Below are 19,092 nucleotides of genomic sequence, written 5' to 3' on the forward strand. Positions count from 1 at the left end.
ATTAAGATCTACTCTCTTAGCACATAAATTACATCTTTTAAGCAATGTAACTACCTTCTATTTCCTCAAGTAACTGTAGGCAAGTAACTGAGCATGATTTGAAAGATACAAACATTTAGCAGACCAGCAAAGCAAGCACTGTAAAACCTGTTATGGCCACACACATCCCATTTGCATTTCTTAAAGTGGCAAAATTGAACGTATACATTAATATACCCCAAGGGTTTATCCACTCTCAAACATATAAAAGTAGGAGGCAAAGGAGTGCATGTGCGTGTGTGCATGCATACCATGTTTCGTGATCAATGTTTTTGTGTTCTACCTTCCTTACAAATTATTCAGGCAATAATTTAATATCAGTCTAAATTCTTAGAGTGTAATGAAAGACCTTGGAAATTACATTTAAGTTGATATACTAAAGAGTAATATAATCATTGATAATACAAACAATTCAGGAGATTCAGATTAACTACAATCTCCATGATCAAACATAAAATGTGCTCTATCACTCTATTACATCATCTCATTTTATATTCCTCACGGTTTCGCAAATTGATATCACTTTGTTTTTTTATTTGTTTGCTTATTTATGGTGAACATTTCCCCCACGAGATGTCAAACAATAAAGAAAGAGAATTTGTCTTCCTTGGTACCTAGAACATGTATGAGACTTTCAGTGAATAATTCTGAATAAAGAAATACGTGAATGACATCTTTACACACAATAATTGTATCAGAAGGAATAGGTTTCATTTTACTATTTTGCAAGTGAGGAACTGAGGCATTAATGATCATTTAGCTACTTAGATAGACTCAGAATTTTGGCTTCCTGACTACCAATCCAATATACCACATTACTTTCCCAAACTAAATAAATGTACTTGTGCAAGTGAAAAATATATGAAAGAAGAAAATTCTTGCATACGTGTGATTCAGTGAGAGGGTTTCTGAGATGAATTCTATCCTAGTGGGGGCCCCCTGTAGGCAGTATTTTGGTAGAATGCTGTTAGGCTACAACTTCTTTTATTCAAATCCCCCCCCCCCCCCACTATCAGGGGGATGTCCCGTATTACTTTTTTTTTTTTTTTTTTTTAATTCTTGATGGTTTTCCCTTTGGAGTACTTGTAATTGAGCACCAAGGAAGTGAAATATAAGTTGTTCCCTGGGTTTTGCTGTAACAAAGCTTGGTACTGAAATTGGCTATTTTTCCCCCCTCCTCCTACCCCAACACAGCATCCATTATTCCTCTCTTCCAAAGCCCTCTCAGCAAAATCAACCCAGCTGAGACAGAGCTAATGTAGTATGTTTCCCATAGGTTATTATTCAATTTTCTCTTTTGGCTCGCTTTTTGGGTGCCAGGGCAAATCATTATTAAAGAGACACCGATAGACTGTGAACTGGGAAAGGCAGATTGAGTTTCGCTAGTGCTGCCGCCGGCCCTGGGGCTCTGCGTTCTCCCAGATGGAAGCCAGCATTCACACAGGGCACAGGGAGTTCCTGGTGTCCATCCAGAGTACTCCCCTACTTCTTCCACTAACCAGGGAACACTTTGTATTAAATTGAGATTGTCCCCCTTTAGCTTTTTTGTTTGTTTTTTTCTACTGAGAGTTTTCTATTAAACTATTCAGAATTGTGTGGTACTTGTTTGTTTTTAAGATTCCACACGTCTCTTTTGATTAAAACATGTTGTTGGGTGACATTTCCTAGAATTTTTGTCAAATCATTTCTCATGTCAATCCCCTTCATCCTCATTGTTTCCCCTCTAAAAAACTGGCATCTGGTAGTGATGATTTAGACGTCATTTCTGCTGACCTCATCCCCGATTCAGAGAAGACAGTAGGGGGTAAGTTCAGCCCCCACACCATTCCGGATTTAGGCCTGGGAAAGCAGTATAGTTCTTACTAAATCTATTGGGCAAAGGAAGAAACTGACACACAACTGGGCTCCAAGACTCCTCAGGGTCACACTGATGGTCAAGGCCTGAGCTCCTGTGTTTTAGAGCAAGACTGAAGAGCGCTCGACAGCTGAATTAAAAACTGTGGGTCCCTGTCCCTGGTGCATCCCAGAGGCGGCAGGGGATCGCACAGCTGCGTTGTTCTGCGTGGGAGCCGGGCCGGGAACTGGCAGGGCGTGGAGTCCTCTCAGCAGCCAGCTCTCCTGGGCTCATGAGCACCCTGGATCGGGCCATTTCACTGTTGTCACAAGAATGAACAGGATGCTCAGAGGCGTGTCACGGCAGACAACCAACCGGCTTCACACTGGCGTCTAAGTCCGTCCTCACAGCAGGGCTGGGACACAGGTGTTACTAGCCTCACTTTCTCGAAGCCGCCTGTCAAGGATCCTACACTCAGTGCACTGCAAAGCAGGAGCTGAGAGTCTCGGCCTCTCCGCCCAAACCCATCGGCCGGACTTTGGCCGGAAAGGAATTTGGAGGACGCGTTTTCGGTCAGCCCGAGCCTCCCGGGTCACGGTAAGGAGAGCGGGGGTCCGACGGCCGAAGCGATCGCGCCGGCCTGCACGCGAGCGCGGCCCGGGGGTCGGCGGGGAAGCCCGGGCCCTCGGGTTTCTCCCCCGGGCTGGGGCGGCCGCGGGGGCGACGGAGGCGGGGCGGCGGCGGCGGCGGCCGGGGGCCCGGGTTTTCCGGGGGCGGTCCCCTGGCGGCCGCGCATTCCAGCGCCGCCGAGCGCCTCCCCGGGGCCAAGCCGCGCGTCCCGGCCGCTCCCGCGCGCTCCCGCCGCCGCGGGCTCCGAGGGCACGGCACGTGGCGCGCCGCGACCCCGGGGCCGGGCCGCCCCCCGCGAGCGGGGGGAAGCGCTCGAGCCGTCCCTTGGCCCGAGCCTCCCGCAGACCCCGCGCGATCCGGCTGCGGCGGGGGCCGCGGGCTTTCCTGCGAAGCCGCTCTGAGGATCCCCGGGTGAGTGGGGCCATCGGGTGTCGCGCGTGGGGCTCCGTTCTCCCGTGGTCCCTAGCCCAGCGTCCTCCCAACTGTCCTCCTCTCCTTCCCCCTCTTCTGCCTCTTTCCTCCCCCGTCATCACTTCTGCGTTCCCCTTTTCTGCTTCTCTCAGCCCCGAAGTTGCAGCCACCTCCTCGGCCGATCTGGGGCCTCGTGGGAGCCGCGGCTCGGGTGGGTGAGCCCAGCCCCGCGGCCGGCGGCTTCTCCCAAAGCCCCGCGAGGGAGGCGCCAAGAGTTTGGAGTGGGGTGTGGGGTCCCTTGGTCCGGCACCAGCAGTTTCCCCATCCTGTCTCCCGGCCCTGTTTCTCCATCTGTGAAAGGGAGAAAATATCCTTGGCGTACAGAAATCAAATGAGAGAGCGGGTGTGCAGAGTATCACGGAGAGAAGCCTTCCTTCCAAGTGCTCTTCCCCTCCCCCCTCCCCCTCCCCCTCCCCCCCCCCCCCTCCCCCTCCTCCGCCCCCTCCTCCTCCTCCCACCTCTTTACTTCGGACTTGGTTGTTCCAGTCGTTGCACCCCTTCTCTCCCTACCCCTCCACAAATTCCTTGAGGGTAGAGACTGTCTCCAAGCCTCATCTCCGAGACCTCCTCAGTCCTTGGCCCAGGGCCTGGCAAGTAGGTGCTCAGTACTGTTCACGCGTGGAAGAAGGGGAGGTGTAAGCCGTAAAAACCTGCACACCTGTGGGAGGTTGTTATTTTGAGTGGCCAGGCTGGACTCCTGTTCCTACAGCTCCACCCTTTCTTCCTGACTGGCCTTGGGCCTGTTGGCCCGGGGTGGCGGCGGGGGTGCGCTCAGGAGTCTCCCCTTCCTCTGTAGATTCCTCAGAGCTCTAGGCCCCGGTAGTGAAAGCTGCTCAGACATTGAAGTCTCAAAGATTCCTTGAGTACCTGTGGTACCACTGCGGTGGGGAAATAGGAAGGCTTGCAAATGCCTGAATGGGGGTTGGGGTAGGGGTGGGGGTGGGAAGGACAATTCTCTGGAAGTCAGGAGACACTCAGAGTTACCTTGATGAGGCATTTTCCCCATCTTGACCTCGCTCTCCACATCCCTAAAGTGAAGTGGGGATGGAACAGACGGGCACCTCCGCTTGAGCGGGATGTGCCCTTTGGGTTCCGTAGGGCGGCCAGCAGTCCTGTGAGCCCAGCCAAGCCTCGGGACATCCGTACTTCTGCAGCCAGGACCGGAACAGCTGAGGAGAAGCACTTCTGCACTGCACCAGGGACCTCCCATTTCCAGCCCTCCTCGGGTTATGAGTCATGCCCTGGAGGTCACAAGTCATGCTCCATCAGATGTTCTAAACAGTGACCTCTCAGGGTGTCAGAACCGTGGGCTCCCCTGCATGACAGGTCTGGGGATTCCCGGTCTCGGGCATGGTCTCTGGCATAGCCTACGAATCATAGAGCTGGGGTTCGGTGTTTGAGACATACACCAAATTAGAGACCTTGGGGGCCTCATGTGGTTGGGTCACATAGGGAGGCGCCAACGGGGTAAGTGGCAGTCTCAGTTTCAGGTGCTTCCCTAGCTGTATGCTGATCCTTGTTTTAAAAAAAAGTGCTTCTGTTTCTTCACTGTGGTTTAAAATCTACAAATAAAGGAAATGTCGCCAAGGAAAGAGAATCTTTATCTTGATTGGTCTCACTGCTGCTGTTGGCAGTGGAATCCAAGGTAGACACGTGTGCGCACACTCACAGTTTATGTAAGTAAATGCTGGTCTTAGCACAGCTTGTAGACAACTGTCCCGACGGGCCAGACAAGCCAAATGATGTAATCAGGATCATACTTGAGGGGCGCCTGGGTGGCTCAGTCGGCTCAGCCTCCGACTCTTGATCTCAGCTCGGGTCTTGATCTCAGGGTCATGAGTTCAAGCCCCATGTTGAGCCTACCAAAAACAAAACAAAACAAACCATACTTGACATTTACTGAGTGGTGACTATGAGCCAGGCATTATTCTAAGCATTTTACAAGTGTTAATTTATTTAGTCTTTACCACAGTCCTATGAGGTAGGGACCACCATTCTGTCCATTTTATAGTTGAGGAGACTGAGGTCCAAAGAGAGTGGGGAACTCACCCGTGATCACAGGGAGCTGCAGTTTGCACCCAGGCAGTTTGGTTTCAGGGCCTGAGCTCTGAACTGCACTGGAATTATGGGGATCTGGGTTATTAGATCTTGTTTCTGTCAGTTACTTGCAGGGTCACCTAGGGGACGGTAAGTAAGAATTTGACAGCCACTGGACTAGTAAATCACTAGGGACCCTAGTATCTTTCTGCCTCACTAGGGAAACAGAATGGTGTACATCCAAGAGAAAAGCTCAGAGGTAGCCAGGAAGGGGAACAGGCCAGAACTATCCCTGGCTAGCATGGTGGACAACAGCAAACCAGATTCAGCAACTCTACTGTGTACTTTACATTGCTTCGTGGTGCGTAGCTCTAGTTTCCTTATTTTATTGATTTGGACTCTGGCTGATTGGACATGCGAATTGCTGGTGACCAACTACATGGGATCAGAGAGAATGAAATGGAGGAGGGAGAAGGAAAACAGAAAACTAAACTCCCCAAATCAGTTTCAAGTACTGGTGACCTATTTGTGGCATACGTGTCACCAGTCCTAATCCCTGATAATCAGGACTTTGCACCTTGCAATCTCTGCGAGGCTAGGGAATCCTTAACTCAGTGCTCTGGACAGCTTCTGAGTTATTGATCGTGAAGCTTTTTTTCTTGCTCTCCCAGATTTTCCACTTCATTCCTCTGGGGGATGGTCTAGGAAGTAACAAATGGCAAAACGGGAGACTTTTTTTTTTTTTTTGAGCATCCTGGGTAGCATTTTAGGAAACACCTTGGGGCTTTTTAAAGATTCATCTTCTCCACCCCTTGCTCCTTTCTGTTTTTTTCTTTAATGGCCTTCAACCCAAGACCATCCTGGACCTGGGGCAGGGCTCTAGGGGAGGTAGGGTGTCAGGGGAGCAGAGTGAGACTTGGAGATCACCTTGACCACCCTTTCCAATTGACTGACAGGAGAAGGAGGCCCAATTTGAAGGAGGGACTTACTCAGGATCACACAGTGTGGTCATTTTCTAATGCTGTAACAAATTACCACCAATTTAGTGGCTTCAAAAAAATCAAATTTACTGTATTACCGTTCTACAGGTCAGAAGTATGGTATGGGTCTTTCCAGAAGAAAAGGCATCAGTAAGCTGAGTTTCTTTCTGGAGTCTTTAGGGGAGGATTTGTTCCCTGCTGATTTGAGTTGTTGGCAGAATTCAGTTCCTATGGCTGTAGGATCAAGGTCACCGTTTCCTCTCTGGCTGTCAGCTGGGGGCCATTCCCTGCTTCTGCAGGCCTCTGCACTCCTTGGCTCGTAGCCGGCTTCCTCCATCTTCAAAGCAAGCAATGGTGAGTCAGGTGCTTCTCATGCCATATTTCTCTGACCCTCCTGCCTTCCTCTTCACTTTTAAGGACTCATGTGATTAGATTGGACCCACTTGGTCGTCCAAGATAATCTGATCTCAAAGTCTTTAAATCACATCTGCCGACTCTTCGCCTCTGTTTTCATGACTCTGCCCTCTGAGTCATGCTTCTTTTTTCATAGTCACGGTTCCGGAGACCAGGACCATGGACATCTTTGAGGGTCTGCTGTTCTGCTTGCTGCATGCATTTTTGGAGATTGACTTGTTCCCGATCACATAGCTTGGCAGGGGATTCACACCACTCTGGTGCCCTTGCAGCTCTATCACTAACCGCCCCCCCACCCCACCAGCCCACCACCATGGAGAGTCTCCTTTGTGGGCCCAGCACGCAGCAGGCTCTTACTCACTGGCAAATAACCATGATGGATGGTAGAGGCTTAAGCAGGATGCTGTGGATTTGGCCAGGGCTTCTCTGCTGGCTCCCGGTTGGTTTCTAAGACTCTGTGATTGGCTGGGTCTGATGGGTACGTGCAGTCTTGAATAGTTCTGGCTGTTTTCTGATCTCTTTGAAATATCCTGGTGTTTTTCCATTTTTCCAGCCACAGAATAGCAGACAGAAACTCAAGCAGGGAACACGTCTTTAGACTGTTAAGAATTTTGATGGAGACGGAAGCCAGCTGGGGTAAAATGAGAACAGAGCCCTCCTCGGGGACCTCGGGTGATTGGACAAAGTCCTCTGATCTGATTCATTTCACATTTTTGATAGTTGTAAGTCCTGCCCGTCCCTTCCTCTGGCCCCCGTCTTTGGAACAGAGGTCCCTAGTGAGATGGCTTGGCTTGGTAAGTGCTTGAGGCTGTTACAGAAGGGGAAGAGAACTGTCTCTGAGGGTGAATGAGGTGCGGATGGTCTCACCCGCAGTAGGCCTGGGAAATCCCCTCCGTTTTTATCAGCTCTCCGTTCTGAGAACAGAGAAGGAAATGTTCCTGCTGGGGACAGCAACTCCCCCACCCCTATACTCACCTCAGTGCCCAGCTCTGGAGCCCAGGGAATCCTAGAGAACGTTATTCTGAAAGGTCAGTGCCCCTCTCTCTGCCTGGTATGTACAGGCCAGTCTGGGAAAGGAGGAGGCCCTCATAATCCTTCCTGAATGTATAGAGAGCCCAGAAAATGATCAAGTCAGAGGATGCATTTTGTTTTAGAGATGGGATTCTGACTTTTAAGATCATGGGGCGAGGATCCTTCCGGACAGCTAAGTTCCAACTAAGCTCAGATCTGAAGTCCTCCCATCTGTCTGTGTTCATTCCCTCACCCATCTTGGGTTTATTGGGCCCGTCCTGTGTGCCAGGAGAGCTGTGCCGGGGGTACGGCTGGGAACGGGAGGCAAGCCTTCTGCTCTCCTTGTGCTTGCATTTCAGTGGGCAAAGGTGGCCAAAAAAAAAACCACATACACACGCAAACAAACAAGCTAATTTTAAATTGTGAAAAGTGTCTGAAGACATTAAAACAAGGTCTGAGATAGAGAATGGCGGCTGGACGAGGGTAGTGATTTAACAAGGTGATTCTGGAAAAAGGCTTTTCCAAAGAGGTGACATTTAAGTTGAGGTCCTGGACACTGAGACAGTGGTTGTTGAAAAGCAAGATCTGCGGGGAAGAGCATTCTAAGAAGAGGGAACAGCAAGCACAAAAGTCTGATCAGGACATTAGTTACCCCAGGCTAGTAAGGGGCCAGTGGGGCCTCTTCTCGGAACTTGACTTCCTTTCTCTGTCTGGCCTCGATGCTCCATTCTTCTCAGATGATTGCACCAGCTCCTTCTGAGGGTAGAGCCTTCGGAAGGGGTCCTATCAGCGGAGTGATGCCAGTAAGCCCCCGAGTCTGCTCCCTGGGTGGGAACAGTCAGCCTCATTCTCCGCATTTGGCAGGATGCCCGAAGAGATGGCCCCTGGGCCGGTGACTCAGAGCTGGGCTCACTGCCCCCCTCCGGCCTCCGTGGCAGGCCACACCTGCAGGAAGCCACCTGCTCGGTCTGCTTTCTCTCCCACATCGGGATAATTAAGCTTGCCAGCCAGCAGGAAGTCATTTCTTTTATTGCCTTCTTCCTCAGTGAGCTCCTTGGTGGTAAAACCGGTTGGATAACCACGGGCAATCCCTCAAAAGTCAACTGCTAGCTGCAGCTCAGAAGTGCAGGGTGTGCTTTTCCTGTGGAAGATCAAAGCCGGGACAGACTCTCAAAGGCTCTCCGTGTGGATGAAACTATCCCTGCGCTTTCCTAGATCAGCCTCGGAGTGGTCATAGCGCCCCAAATAGTGGTGGGGCTCTGAACGCTCTGAATTTAGGAGCTGGGCTGTGTCCCCCAGCTCAGTTTAACATGGATGAAGTCCTTACTGTGCACCAGGCATGGTCCGAAGTAAGTGCGTACGTTAGCTCATTCAGATCCCACGGCATCCCAATGAAGTAGTCCTGTTTACATTTTACAGATGAAACGGAAGCTTAGAAAGGGTAAGCCTCTTGCCAGAGCCGCAAGGACTACAGATGCCCCAGCACGCCCTATATCTTATCAGCTCGGGGCTTTGTTGATGTATCTGTTCTACTCATCCTGCCTCTCCCTTTATTTTTTTCCTTTTGGACACCTACTTCTCTTCAAAGCCTATATCAAAGTCCCCCGTCTTTTTAAAGTGTTGTGTTTTACTTAGACAAGAACAAAGGAATGAAGACGAATATTGTTTTGAGCATCGGTTATGTTTCAGGACTATGTACCTATTGTCTTGCTTTATCCTCACAAAAGTAGGGTGCAATATAATACTCTTAGTGTCCTTATTGTAAAGATGAGAAGACTGAGGTTTAGAGATTTTAAGTAACTTGCCCCAAGTCACACTGTTGATAAGGATGGAAAGCAGGATTCAGATCAAGATTGTCTTACCTGCACTCTTTCTCTTTCTCTTTCCACTTCCTCTTCTCCAAGAGCGTGTGGTTCGCACCTTCAGTGTAGGAGTGCCCTGCCTTGTATTGCAACTAGCAGTTCTACATGATGTCTTTTTCCTGCAGAAGAGGGTGAGCTTCTTAGGGGCAAACATCTCCATCTCTACCCCGACTCCTCGATGCCCAGTGGGAATCACAGCGCCATCCGTGTTTCATCCTCAGCCTGGAGGAATCCGTCAGGTTAATCAACCATGTCATTGGTTGATTAAAAAAAAATTCATTAATTTGGATTAAGCCTCTATCATCTTTGTTGATAAAGTGAAGACATGCCAAGTCAGGGATACTAACAAATTCTAACTGGTTGTCGGGGCGGGGAGGGGAGGCTATTTGCTCAGGTGCGTGATTCCTGCAGCCAGGAATTACTGATCATGGAATGGACATTTGTGGGGTGCCCGTCGGGTGTCAGAATACTGCCCAGTACTATGTGTGATCCTCTCATGGAATTCTACTCACCCTACAGGGCAGATGCTATTATTTGCCCATTTTTGTTTTTGTTTTCAGCTGAATAAATGGAAGCATTAGGAAGTTTGATAACTTACCCAAGATAGGTCAGCTAGAAAGTGGTGGAGCCACATTGAAACCCAAGCCAGCTGGCCTCTGAGCTGGGGCTCGCTCTTAACGCTGTAGAGGGGAGTGGGGAGTGTAGAGGGGAGATTTCCCCGCTGTTTCCAAGTATTCCCTCCGTTCCCATGCACTCCCCTCGCCCAACCAGCATCCAGGAGCTCCGGGGGTGGGGGGGTGGGGTGTTGGGGGGAGCGGTTGAGTTAAGAAACGTGTATTCAGTGCCCCTGCCACTGAGTAGAGAGGGGGCGCGTTCTGTGAGGAGAAGGCGCTGTGCTGGCTGAAGTCCGGGCCTCGGCAGAGCCGGAAGCCAGGCACGGGGTCCAGTCCTTCATCCCAGACGCATGGCGCTTTGCCCCACCTTGCGGGGTCCCCCACGACCAGTCAGATGCCAGTGTCTCTCCCTCTTCCCTGTCGGTCTCACGGTGAGGGATGCTAAGTTACAGTCTTCACCACTACCTTCTTCTCTAGATTCATTTGCATTCGGGCCTTGAGCCAAAGGGATGGAACTGCATTCTCCAGTGATTCTGACAGGACTTATTTTTGGTTGAGGGGTGTGTGTGTGGCCCTGGAAAACCATCTCACCTGTCCCACCTACTGTGATGTGGCCTCGGGCTCTGGGCCTCAAGGCCCCTATGGCTTTTACACAGTAAAGAGGTAGAATCAAGAAGCCTGTCCCTCCCGCTGCCTTCTCCAACCGGACTCCTTACTTTCTCCCGGCTCCCATCTCAAACAGGAGAGCGATGGCATTTGAAAAGAGCGCGCGGATCAGGAGGCCTGAGTTCTCCCCTCAGTCCTGCCCTTAACCTGCTGTGTGACCTTGGGCAAGTCATTTCCTTCACCTGTAAAATGGGAGGGAGGCTGTGTGGCTTAAGCTAGATAGTGTCTAAATTCTATGTAGATGTCTAGAATGCCATTACTTTGCAGGGATTTCTTCTCCACAGAACAAACCCAGGACGAAATAGTATTGCTGATTTAGTTTTCTGTTGCTGCCATAACAAATTAGCACAGACTTGGTGGCTTAAAAATACATTCACTGATCTCACAGCTTCCCTGGGTTCAAACACAACCTCGTTGGGTCCTTACAAAACTTCAGTCAAGGTATCAGCCAAGTTGCATTTGCATCTGGAGGATCAATTAGGAAAGACGCTGCCTGCAAGCTCATTCAGGTTGTTGGCAGATTTGTTTCTTGCAACTCAAGGCCAGCAGAGCAGTGTCTTTGACCTCAGGGAAAGCTTTAGCCCTCTTTTAAAGAACTTTCACCTGATTAGGTCAGGCCCACCCAGGATGCTCTTTTTGTTTACTTTAAAGTCAGGGGATCTGGAACCTTAACTACATCTGCAAAATCCCTTCACATTTGTTATGTGACCTAACCTAATCCCAGGGGTAGCACCAGGGAACAGAGATTATGGGGGTCATCTTAGAGTTCTACTTACCACAATTGCTTTATAGAAATATCCTCTTTACAGTTCTGACGGGAGCATACTAGAGCCAACTTTCTGTTTTGTGAGTTAGGTCAAATGACTTAACATTTGAAATCAGTTCTAAAAACTATTTGTTCTTACACTAAAACTATTCTGTTTTGAACTTGTTTTTTAAATGTTGTATATTGTGCTTCCCTTTATTCTCATGTAATTATCCACAAAGTTATTTTTTTCCAATAGCATTAAATGAATATATATTACTACATAATTGAGAATTTTATATATATATAAAATATAGCATAATATATATTCCCATTATATATTAAATATTAAATTTAATATATATATTAATATATAAAAATTATTCCCAGAGGAAATAATTTAAATGTTAACTTTTTATATTTAATTAGTTTTGCTCCTTTCTATTTGAAATCATACATTATAGAAAACTATTAATTTAAAAAATCTTCTATGTCCTTAGCTGATTTTAAAACACTTTTTGTTCTATCAGTATTTAAGAGAATTGTGTTGAACTCCCCCACTGTAACTGTGGCTTCATCTATTTCTCCTTATAATTCTGAAATTAGGTTCAGAGAAATTAAAAATCATTTTATCTTTTGGTATCTCTAGTTATAGACTGCATATCTTTTCTTAATTCTCTAAATCCAGAGTGCCTTTGGCCAAAAGCAATGAGTCTGACCTGGACTTAGGACAGAGCTATGGATCTGGCATATTCCATGATCTTACTCCTGGGTCTGTGTGGAGGCTTTGGAGATGAACATAGGGTCAGGAGACCTGAGTTTGAATGTCAGTTACTTCGCTTTGTAATCACCAGCCAGTTAACCTCCCTTGGCTTTCATTTCCACATCTGTAAAATAATATATCCAACCCAGGATTATTGTGAAGGTTAAGTAAGTTAATGTGTGGGACGAGGCCTTGCACAGTACTTAGCACTTGGTATTTGTTAAATGCTGGCTTGTGTGATCCTGTTTTTGAGGAAATAAGAGGAGGGGTACTTAACTTCTCTGTGCTTCTTGGAAGTGAGTTATATCTTCTGAGTAAATAACAGTAATTCCTAAGGGAGTATCTTGTATATAGCAAGTACTGAATGAATGAATGAATGAATGAATGAACGAACATCCTGGACAGAGTTACTTGTCCTGATGGTGCTCAACCAGAACCAATATTACTTCGTCGGAGGGTGAGAGCTGCTTGCTAGGGAGTGATTCTCATGATTGAAAGGCGGATAGATAGCACGGATTAGTCACCTTGAATTCAATTATTCTAAAACTACTGACTTGCAGGAAATTTTAATTTCTGAAATTTATATATTTTTTGTTGGCGCTAGAAAATTGGCCATATGATAGAATTGGTTGGAACAATGATTTTTTTTTTCCCCGAAAAGGTTTTCAGTTGCTTATGAAAACTGGCCTCTCACAGGGCAGGTGGTGTAGGGCCCACGGCGTCGGTGGCTGGTGATACCAGTGACTTTTTGCTTGTCAGCTCAGAGTGGTGTTAACGCAGCTTCTTAGACAAACTTATATAGAACATATGTCGGCGTTTATTTATTCATTTAGTGAGGTCATCAGGAGATAGTGTATGCCAGTTTAAATTGACAGGAGTTTAGGCCTGACTGCTGTTTTACCTCCCATGGTCATAAAAAATCCCATTTTTATCTGTGATAAGGTTAAATCTGTGATATGAATGGTTTGGGCCACAGTCTGACATGACCCATTAATCAGAAATAACAAGTAGTGTATCTGCAAAGCAAATGACAAGCAGCTTGATCTGTGGTGATTAATTAGATGGGCCAAGAAACAGGGTTTTATGTACTCGCAAGGAGCCATGCACCCGGATGCCAGATAGAGGTCAAACACAAGTCAGCTGGCAGAAGCCCGAGTCCTGCTTTTTCTCAAGGAAAACTTTCCAGCGTGCCATTGAAGATGCTGAACATATGCTTTACATAGTTCTTATTTTGGGGACACAACTTTTCTTTCACGGTGGGGAGAGGTGTTCCAGGGGAAGGAACAGCCCGTCGGAGGGGACACGTTTGAAGACTGAGAAGGTTGAAACAAGGAGCGAGAGCTCCCTGTGCGCTCGGACACCTGGTCACGTTCATGGCCAGCCTTAGAGCCCTCTGGAACAGTAGTGGCGCTGAGAGGGCCCTTGGAGAACATCACAACCTGTGGTTTTCAGACTGTGTTTTGAGGAGTCCAAGGGGTTCAGGGGAAGCTGAACAGCTGTACTGTACCAAGCGAACAGGCTGTGCTAAGCAGGGACACCAAAATAACACCTGGGAAAATTAGTTTTATGTGTTACGGTTTAGTATTGCTTTTAGTTTGAATTGTATGTGGGAAGGGGGTGAGCATCCTAATATCTAGTGCTTAGGGCCTCTAAGGATATTTATCCAGCCGCTGGCTGGGACCCCCAGACCCCTCCTTTGCCTTCTCCCTGGCATTCTAGAGCAGCTCTGTGTTTATCTGTTTTTGTGATCAGGGTTTTAAGTAATGCCATGTGCAAAAGAGTACAATCTAGAGTGCATTGCAGTACACAGAAGAAGTTTCATTTATTCATCTACTTGTTCTATTCTGTTTTGTGTTGTTTAGGCAGCAACTTGATTGGATTTATGTCTTTGAATGATTATTCTGGAAGAAGGTGGGGTTGCAGGTGGGGAAAGACCTCCGGACCTCCGTTCTGCCATCTGTGAAATAAGGCTGATGTAGCTTCTGTGAATCGTGATGATGCATGAGCCCTGAAGCCTGAGTTCCTGTAAATGACAGGTTTTCCATATGAAAGTCAGCCAGGGAAATTATTCCTGGCATTTGGAGTTGCGGAAACTCTTTGATGTTAATGGATTTACCAGAAAGGGCTTTCGTGGGGTTCTTTTGGCCCAGGGCAAGCTAGCTGTTGATGTAATCAGAAGACCACAAAGAATGATTTCTGCCGCCTCTGTCCTTCCTTAACAGTGCACGGCTCCTGTGACTCATGCTTCTGAGCCTTGGACTTGGAGTAAGTGATCACATTTCCAGGGCTGAGGCAGGGTCAGCCTCCTCGGCCTCTCCCTCTTCGGCAGGCCCTAGCCTGAAAACCCCGGTCTCCTCGGGAGCCTTGCCAGAGGTTTCTCCTTCATCCTGGGCCTTGCCTAGGTCAGACCAGACTGGCTGCAGAGCACCTGGGAATCAGTTGCCAAATCACAGTGCTGGAGAGAGTCGTAGCAGCCTTAGAGATCTGTGGGTCCGGGGGTTCCCAAAGCTGGCTGCGTATTGGGAAAAACGGCCTCCTCCTGTCCCTTCTTGAGTCTAATTCAGTAAGTCTATAATGGGACCCAGAAATTAGTGTTTTTTAATACTGTCCTAAGATGGTTCTCACTTGACACAGTATAGGGCATTTGGTGACCACTTGATCTAGGCTCATACTTGAATTTTATTGGACCATTTTCCCCTCAATCCAGTGGACTTAAGAAAATTAAATGTAAGACATGCTCATGTTTAGAAAATTCAAACAGCGTGAACACTATTTAACTCTTTGGATTCTGCTCATAAATGATTTTACATTTATGTATCGTCCCCCATCTGTCTACTTAATTCTACAAAATCTGAGCCAGACGAATAATCCTATGTACATTATTCTGTACTGTACTTTTCCCCCACTTAGAATGTTCAGAACTCACTGTAGATCATCATTCTTTTTAGTAACTATTAAATACGTTAATATTTGTAACACACTTGGAACAATACTTGGTGAATAGCAAGCACTAAATATTTGTTAAATGAGTGAATGGTGTACCAATATATGGATATACGCTATATTACTATTATGGACACTTGTTGCATTGGTTGCTGTAACAAACAGTGCAGAAATGAACATCCCTTTGCACATGGCATCTTGGAGGCTTTGCCTTGGATATGGCTGTCAGCAGCTTACTTAGTGGGGCAGCAGTGGGCATGGAGCCAAAGGCATTAGAAAGAAAAAGGTATTGATTAGGACAAAGCAGGGCATTGGACTAGAATTGGAAATTTTGTCTGGGACCTAGAATCACAGAAATACAGATCTCAGATCTCAGATCTAGAAGGAACCACAGCAGAGTGTTTATTCCAGCCTTGTGCCCTCTGGGCAGGGAATGGGTTAGGTCTGTGGTTCATTCCCAAGTTGTACGCTGAGCCCTGGGAGCCACAGTGAACTCATTGGAAAAGTGTATGGGGGCTGCAGGATCTGTAACATTTTTGACATCCCTCAGGCACTGTGCAAACGACTAGCTCGAGAAAGTTTGCACTTGAACGTGAACCATACTGCATTCCCTTTGGCGATGCTCTGTTTCGTGAAGCTGAGTTTTTGGTGGCTGCCAGGATGCAGCAGGTGGGGCGCACAAATGAACGTGCAGTGGGCAGTGGGCTTGGCATCGTCCGATCTGACCCCAGAGTCTGCAAAGTGGTGCAGTGTCTGCCCACTGCCCACGTCCCATTAGTAAGTAACTGGTGAAGAATGAAATAAAAATATTTTCTTTTTTCAATTTGTATGATCTTTTTTCAAGCAGCTACTACTCTGTTAGGACATAAATGCTTACTGACTTGTTTGAAGCTAACTCCATAATAAATGGAACTGCTAGGTATTCCTCTGGGCCTGCAGAGCTGTAAAAAAATTACTAAAACACTAAGGGTGCTGTGAATTGAAAAAGTTTGGGAACAACCGGTTTACCTCTTATCCATCAGAACTCTTAGGTGTTAAGTGGGAGAAGCCACGCTGACTCCGGCTTAAAGGCAGGGAATGATTCGCTTCTGAGTCTGGGGTGTCCAGGATTGCCGATGGCGTCAGACTGCATGGGGTTCGGGTCCTGAAGCCTCCATTTCTCTTTCCGTCTCTAAGATGGGCTAGCCACACGTGGGTGAGACAGCACCCTGCCCGTCCTTTCCAGACTCACATCCTTTTGGTTGAGCAGTCCCCAGCAGAAAGAATCATCTTAACCAATGCCCTGGGAGGACTTGGGCTGCCTCAGCCGGGGTCACTTGCCCAGCCCTGAATTGAGGCTATGATTAGTGATGGCCAAGCCTAGAGCACATATCTACCCTTGTGCTCAGGTGAGCGCCTTCACTAAACCACACAGAATAGGTAGGTTCTCCACAGAAAAGAGCAGGTTTTATTACCAGGAGAATGGGAGAAGGGGCACAGGACCAAAGACAAATTAAAAGATGAGGGGCCAGACTGGTAGTGTGATAGTTTAATAGTTAAACATGGAGGCTCTGGAGTCCCACGCATCTGGCTTCACTTCCTTGGGCAAATTAACTACATCTGTAAAGGCTTTAGGGTCCTCATCTGTAAAACGGAAATAACTGAAGATAAAGTCCAAGAAATACAAAAGGCTGACCGCCTCATGGAGGTGGTGGTTGAAGGGAGGGCTAAGTGAGTTAATACACAGAAAGTGCCTAGCGTGGGGCCTGGCCCGTAGGAAGCCCTCGGTAAGTGAGCCCCTTATTCGTATCGGTCAGGTAACCTGAAGAGCACGGAGGTGGTAAGGGATGCAAGCTTCTGACTCCCGGAGAGGGTGCAAGATAGTGACTTCCTCTTTCCTGTCTGTCACAGAGTGAAGCAGCATGGACGCCGTCAGCCAGGTCCCGGTGGAAGCCACGCTCCCCAAGCACATCCTGGATATCTGGGTCATTGTCCTCATCATCCTGGCCACCATTGTCATCATGACCTCCCTGTTGCTGTGTCCGGCCACTGCGGTCATTATCTATCGCATGCGGACTCATCCCGTCCTCAATGGAGCCGTCTGAGATCAGATCTCCTAAGAGGGGCAAGGGAGTGATGTGGACGGTGTCCCCTCCCCCCACCTCTTCCTTCTCGGAAAAGCAGCAGGAGGGGCTTTGGAGTGTGGCCTCGGGAGCCTGCCACGTGAGAGGAGACTGGGGTTCTGTTTGGATTTTGCCACCAGCCAGCTGTGTGAGTTCAGGCAAGGGACCTAATTCTGTGGGTTCCAGGTTCCTTCTCTTTTAAATGGGGATCATGATCCCTGCCCTTCCTACCTCATAGGGTTGCAAGAACCAATGACTTGGTGGGGGTTAAAGCTATTGGTGATTGTGAGCAGTAAAGCCCACCACAGATACACAGGTGCTATTGCTAAATGCTGAGAAGCTTCGAAGAACCAAAGCACTTGATCGCTGATGATGGCCTTCAGGGGGGCGAGGAAGATGCTGGGGGCAGAGCAGCCTTCGTCGGTGCCCAGGTCAAATGAAGCAAAGGCACCCTGTCCTCATTCCAAGGGGCCAGCAGCACTTTGGCTCAAAGTCATTTTCTTTGCAGTGCCACTCCCTCAAATTATTGGAATTTGGAGGGAATTGAGCGTGGCAGGGGGAGGGAGATGGGTGGGACTTCCCAGGACCTTCTCTGTGCCAGAATGTCTACCCCTATAACAATCTAGAGGAGGCTGTGCCATTTCTTGGCAATGCCAAGGTACCTGGGATGATGGGCTTCTTTCTACATTGGAGTCTCCTCACTTTGACACTCAAGCAATGTTGGAAAACACAGGGTGGCTGAGTGGCCTGGGCAGCTTTCAGGATCTCCAACCCCCACCCACTTGTGTGCCCCACACTCGAGGAGCTCTGTCCCCCCCGCCCCAGCACCTGCTGTAACCAGCTCCATGGTGTGAAGTGTAAGCCCTTCATTCCCTCCCACCAGCAAGCACTGCAGCCAGTCTAAGCTACAGATTTTAAGAGATGTTCCTGGACTTTTGGAACTAACTCAAAAACAATGGTTATTTTAGATGCTATGATCTATATTTATAGAGAGAGATTTCTGGACCACTCAAGCTCCTTGACCAAAATCAGGAGTATCTTGGGATGTATTAAATTATGTAAAAAGATAGCACAGATATCAGAATATTGTGTGGAAGTGATGCTTTGACTTTGGTCTGACTTCATTGATGTATACAACCAATTTCCAATAAAGTGCTAGAATGAACATGTCTGAGGTCTTTCTTTAGAGAGCACTTATTAAGCTTAGGAACTCAGGTAAAAGGATTCCACTGAATTTATGGGCCTTAGAGACCATTTGAATGTAAGAACTGAAAGGGAAAGAGAAGAATCCAGTCGACTTCGGGGTTCTATCTTTGGCAAGTGGGTAGTTGCGCAGTTTACATACACACAGGATGCAGAGGGAAGAACAAATTTTCCAAGTAAGTGATGAATTTTGTATTAGAGATGTCGAGTTTGAGGTGCTTGTGATCTTTAGGCGGACACTCTGAGGATGCAACTGGAAACCTGGGTGTGTTCTTTGGGAAAGATTTTATGGCTGGAGTTACACTTCGGGGGATTATCTGCATATGGTAGATATGCCACACAAGTGGACAGGACCACCCAGGCAGAGTACACAGACTGAGGCAGTGAGGTGCTAAATGCAGAACTTGGCAGACGCTACATAGGAGGGGAACGGGGATGGGTTGGGGTGGGGGGAGACAAAGCAAGGAGGTGGAAAAGGTCATGTGCTAAGAAGTGATATGAGGGGGGATGCGATCATATTGTGTGAGTTAAGGAATGAGTCAGAGGAGAGGAAGCAGAGACGGAAGGGACACCTCTTTCCAGATAGAGGACTGTAGTCTAGAGGTAAGGGAGGAGGGTTTGGGAAGAATGGTCAAGGGGGATAGATATATGTGATAAGATTCTGATTGGTTTGCTCAGCATCCATCCCAACTTTTGCTTTTCTTTTCTTTTCCCCTAATATGCCTTCCTGGCCAACAGAGGCTGGAAAGTGAAAACCTACAATAAATGTGAACACCAC

At 47.9% G+C, this 19,092-nt stretch overlaps 1 protein-coding gene across 4 annotated transcripts in view; it reads left to right on the plus strand.

The window, feature by feature from the left end:
* The window catches only part of SMIM3 (small integral membrane protein 3), a 38,235-nt gene extending 19,959 nt beyond the window's left edge, over window positions 1-18,276 (plus strand). The window contains exons 1-2 of one of the 4 annotated variants that reach the window (XM_032395259.1): window positions 1,124-2,470; window positions 16,900-18,276. In XM_032395259.1, the coding sequence (XP_032251150.1) occupies window positions 16,911-17,093 (183 nt within the window). In that variant the 5' untranslated portion in view covers window positions 1,124-2,470; window positions 16,900-16,910 and the 3' untranslated portion in view covers window positions 17,094-18,276. Of the gene's footprint in view, window positions 1-1,123; window positions 2,471-2,778; window positions 2,915-13,828; window positions 14,332-16,899 lie in introns of those variants that run through there. The other 3 variants (XM_032395260.1, XM_032395262.1, XM_032395261.1) reach the window with 3 other exon arrangements.
* Window positions 18,277-19,092: the final 816 nt, after the last annotated feature.

Source organism: Phoca vitulina, unplaced genomic scaffold (assembly GCF_004348235.1).
Source record: "Phoca vitulina isolate PV1807 unplaced genomic scaffold, GSC_HSeal_1.0 scaffold83, whole genome shotgun sequence".
Taxonomy (NCBI): domain Eukaryota; kingdom Metazoa; phylum Chordata; class Mammalia; order Carnivora; family Phocidae; genus Phoca; species Phoca vitulina.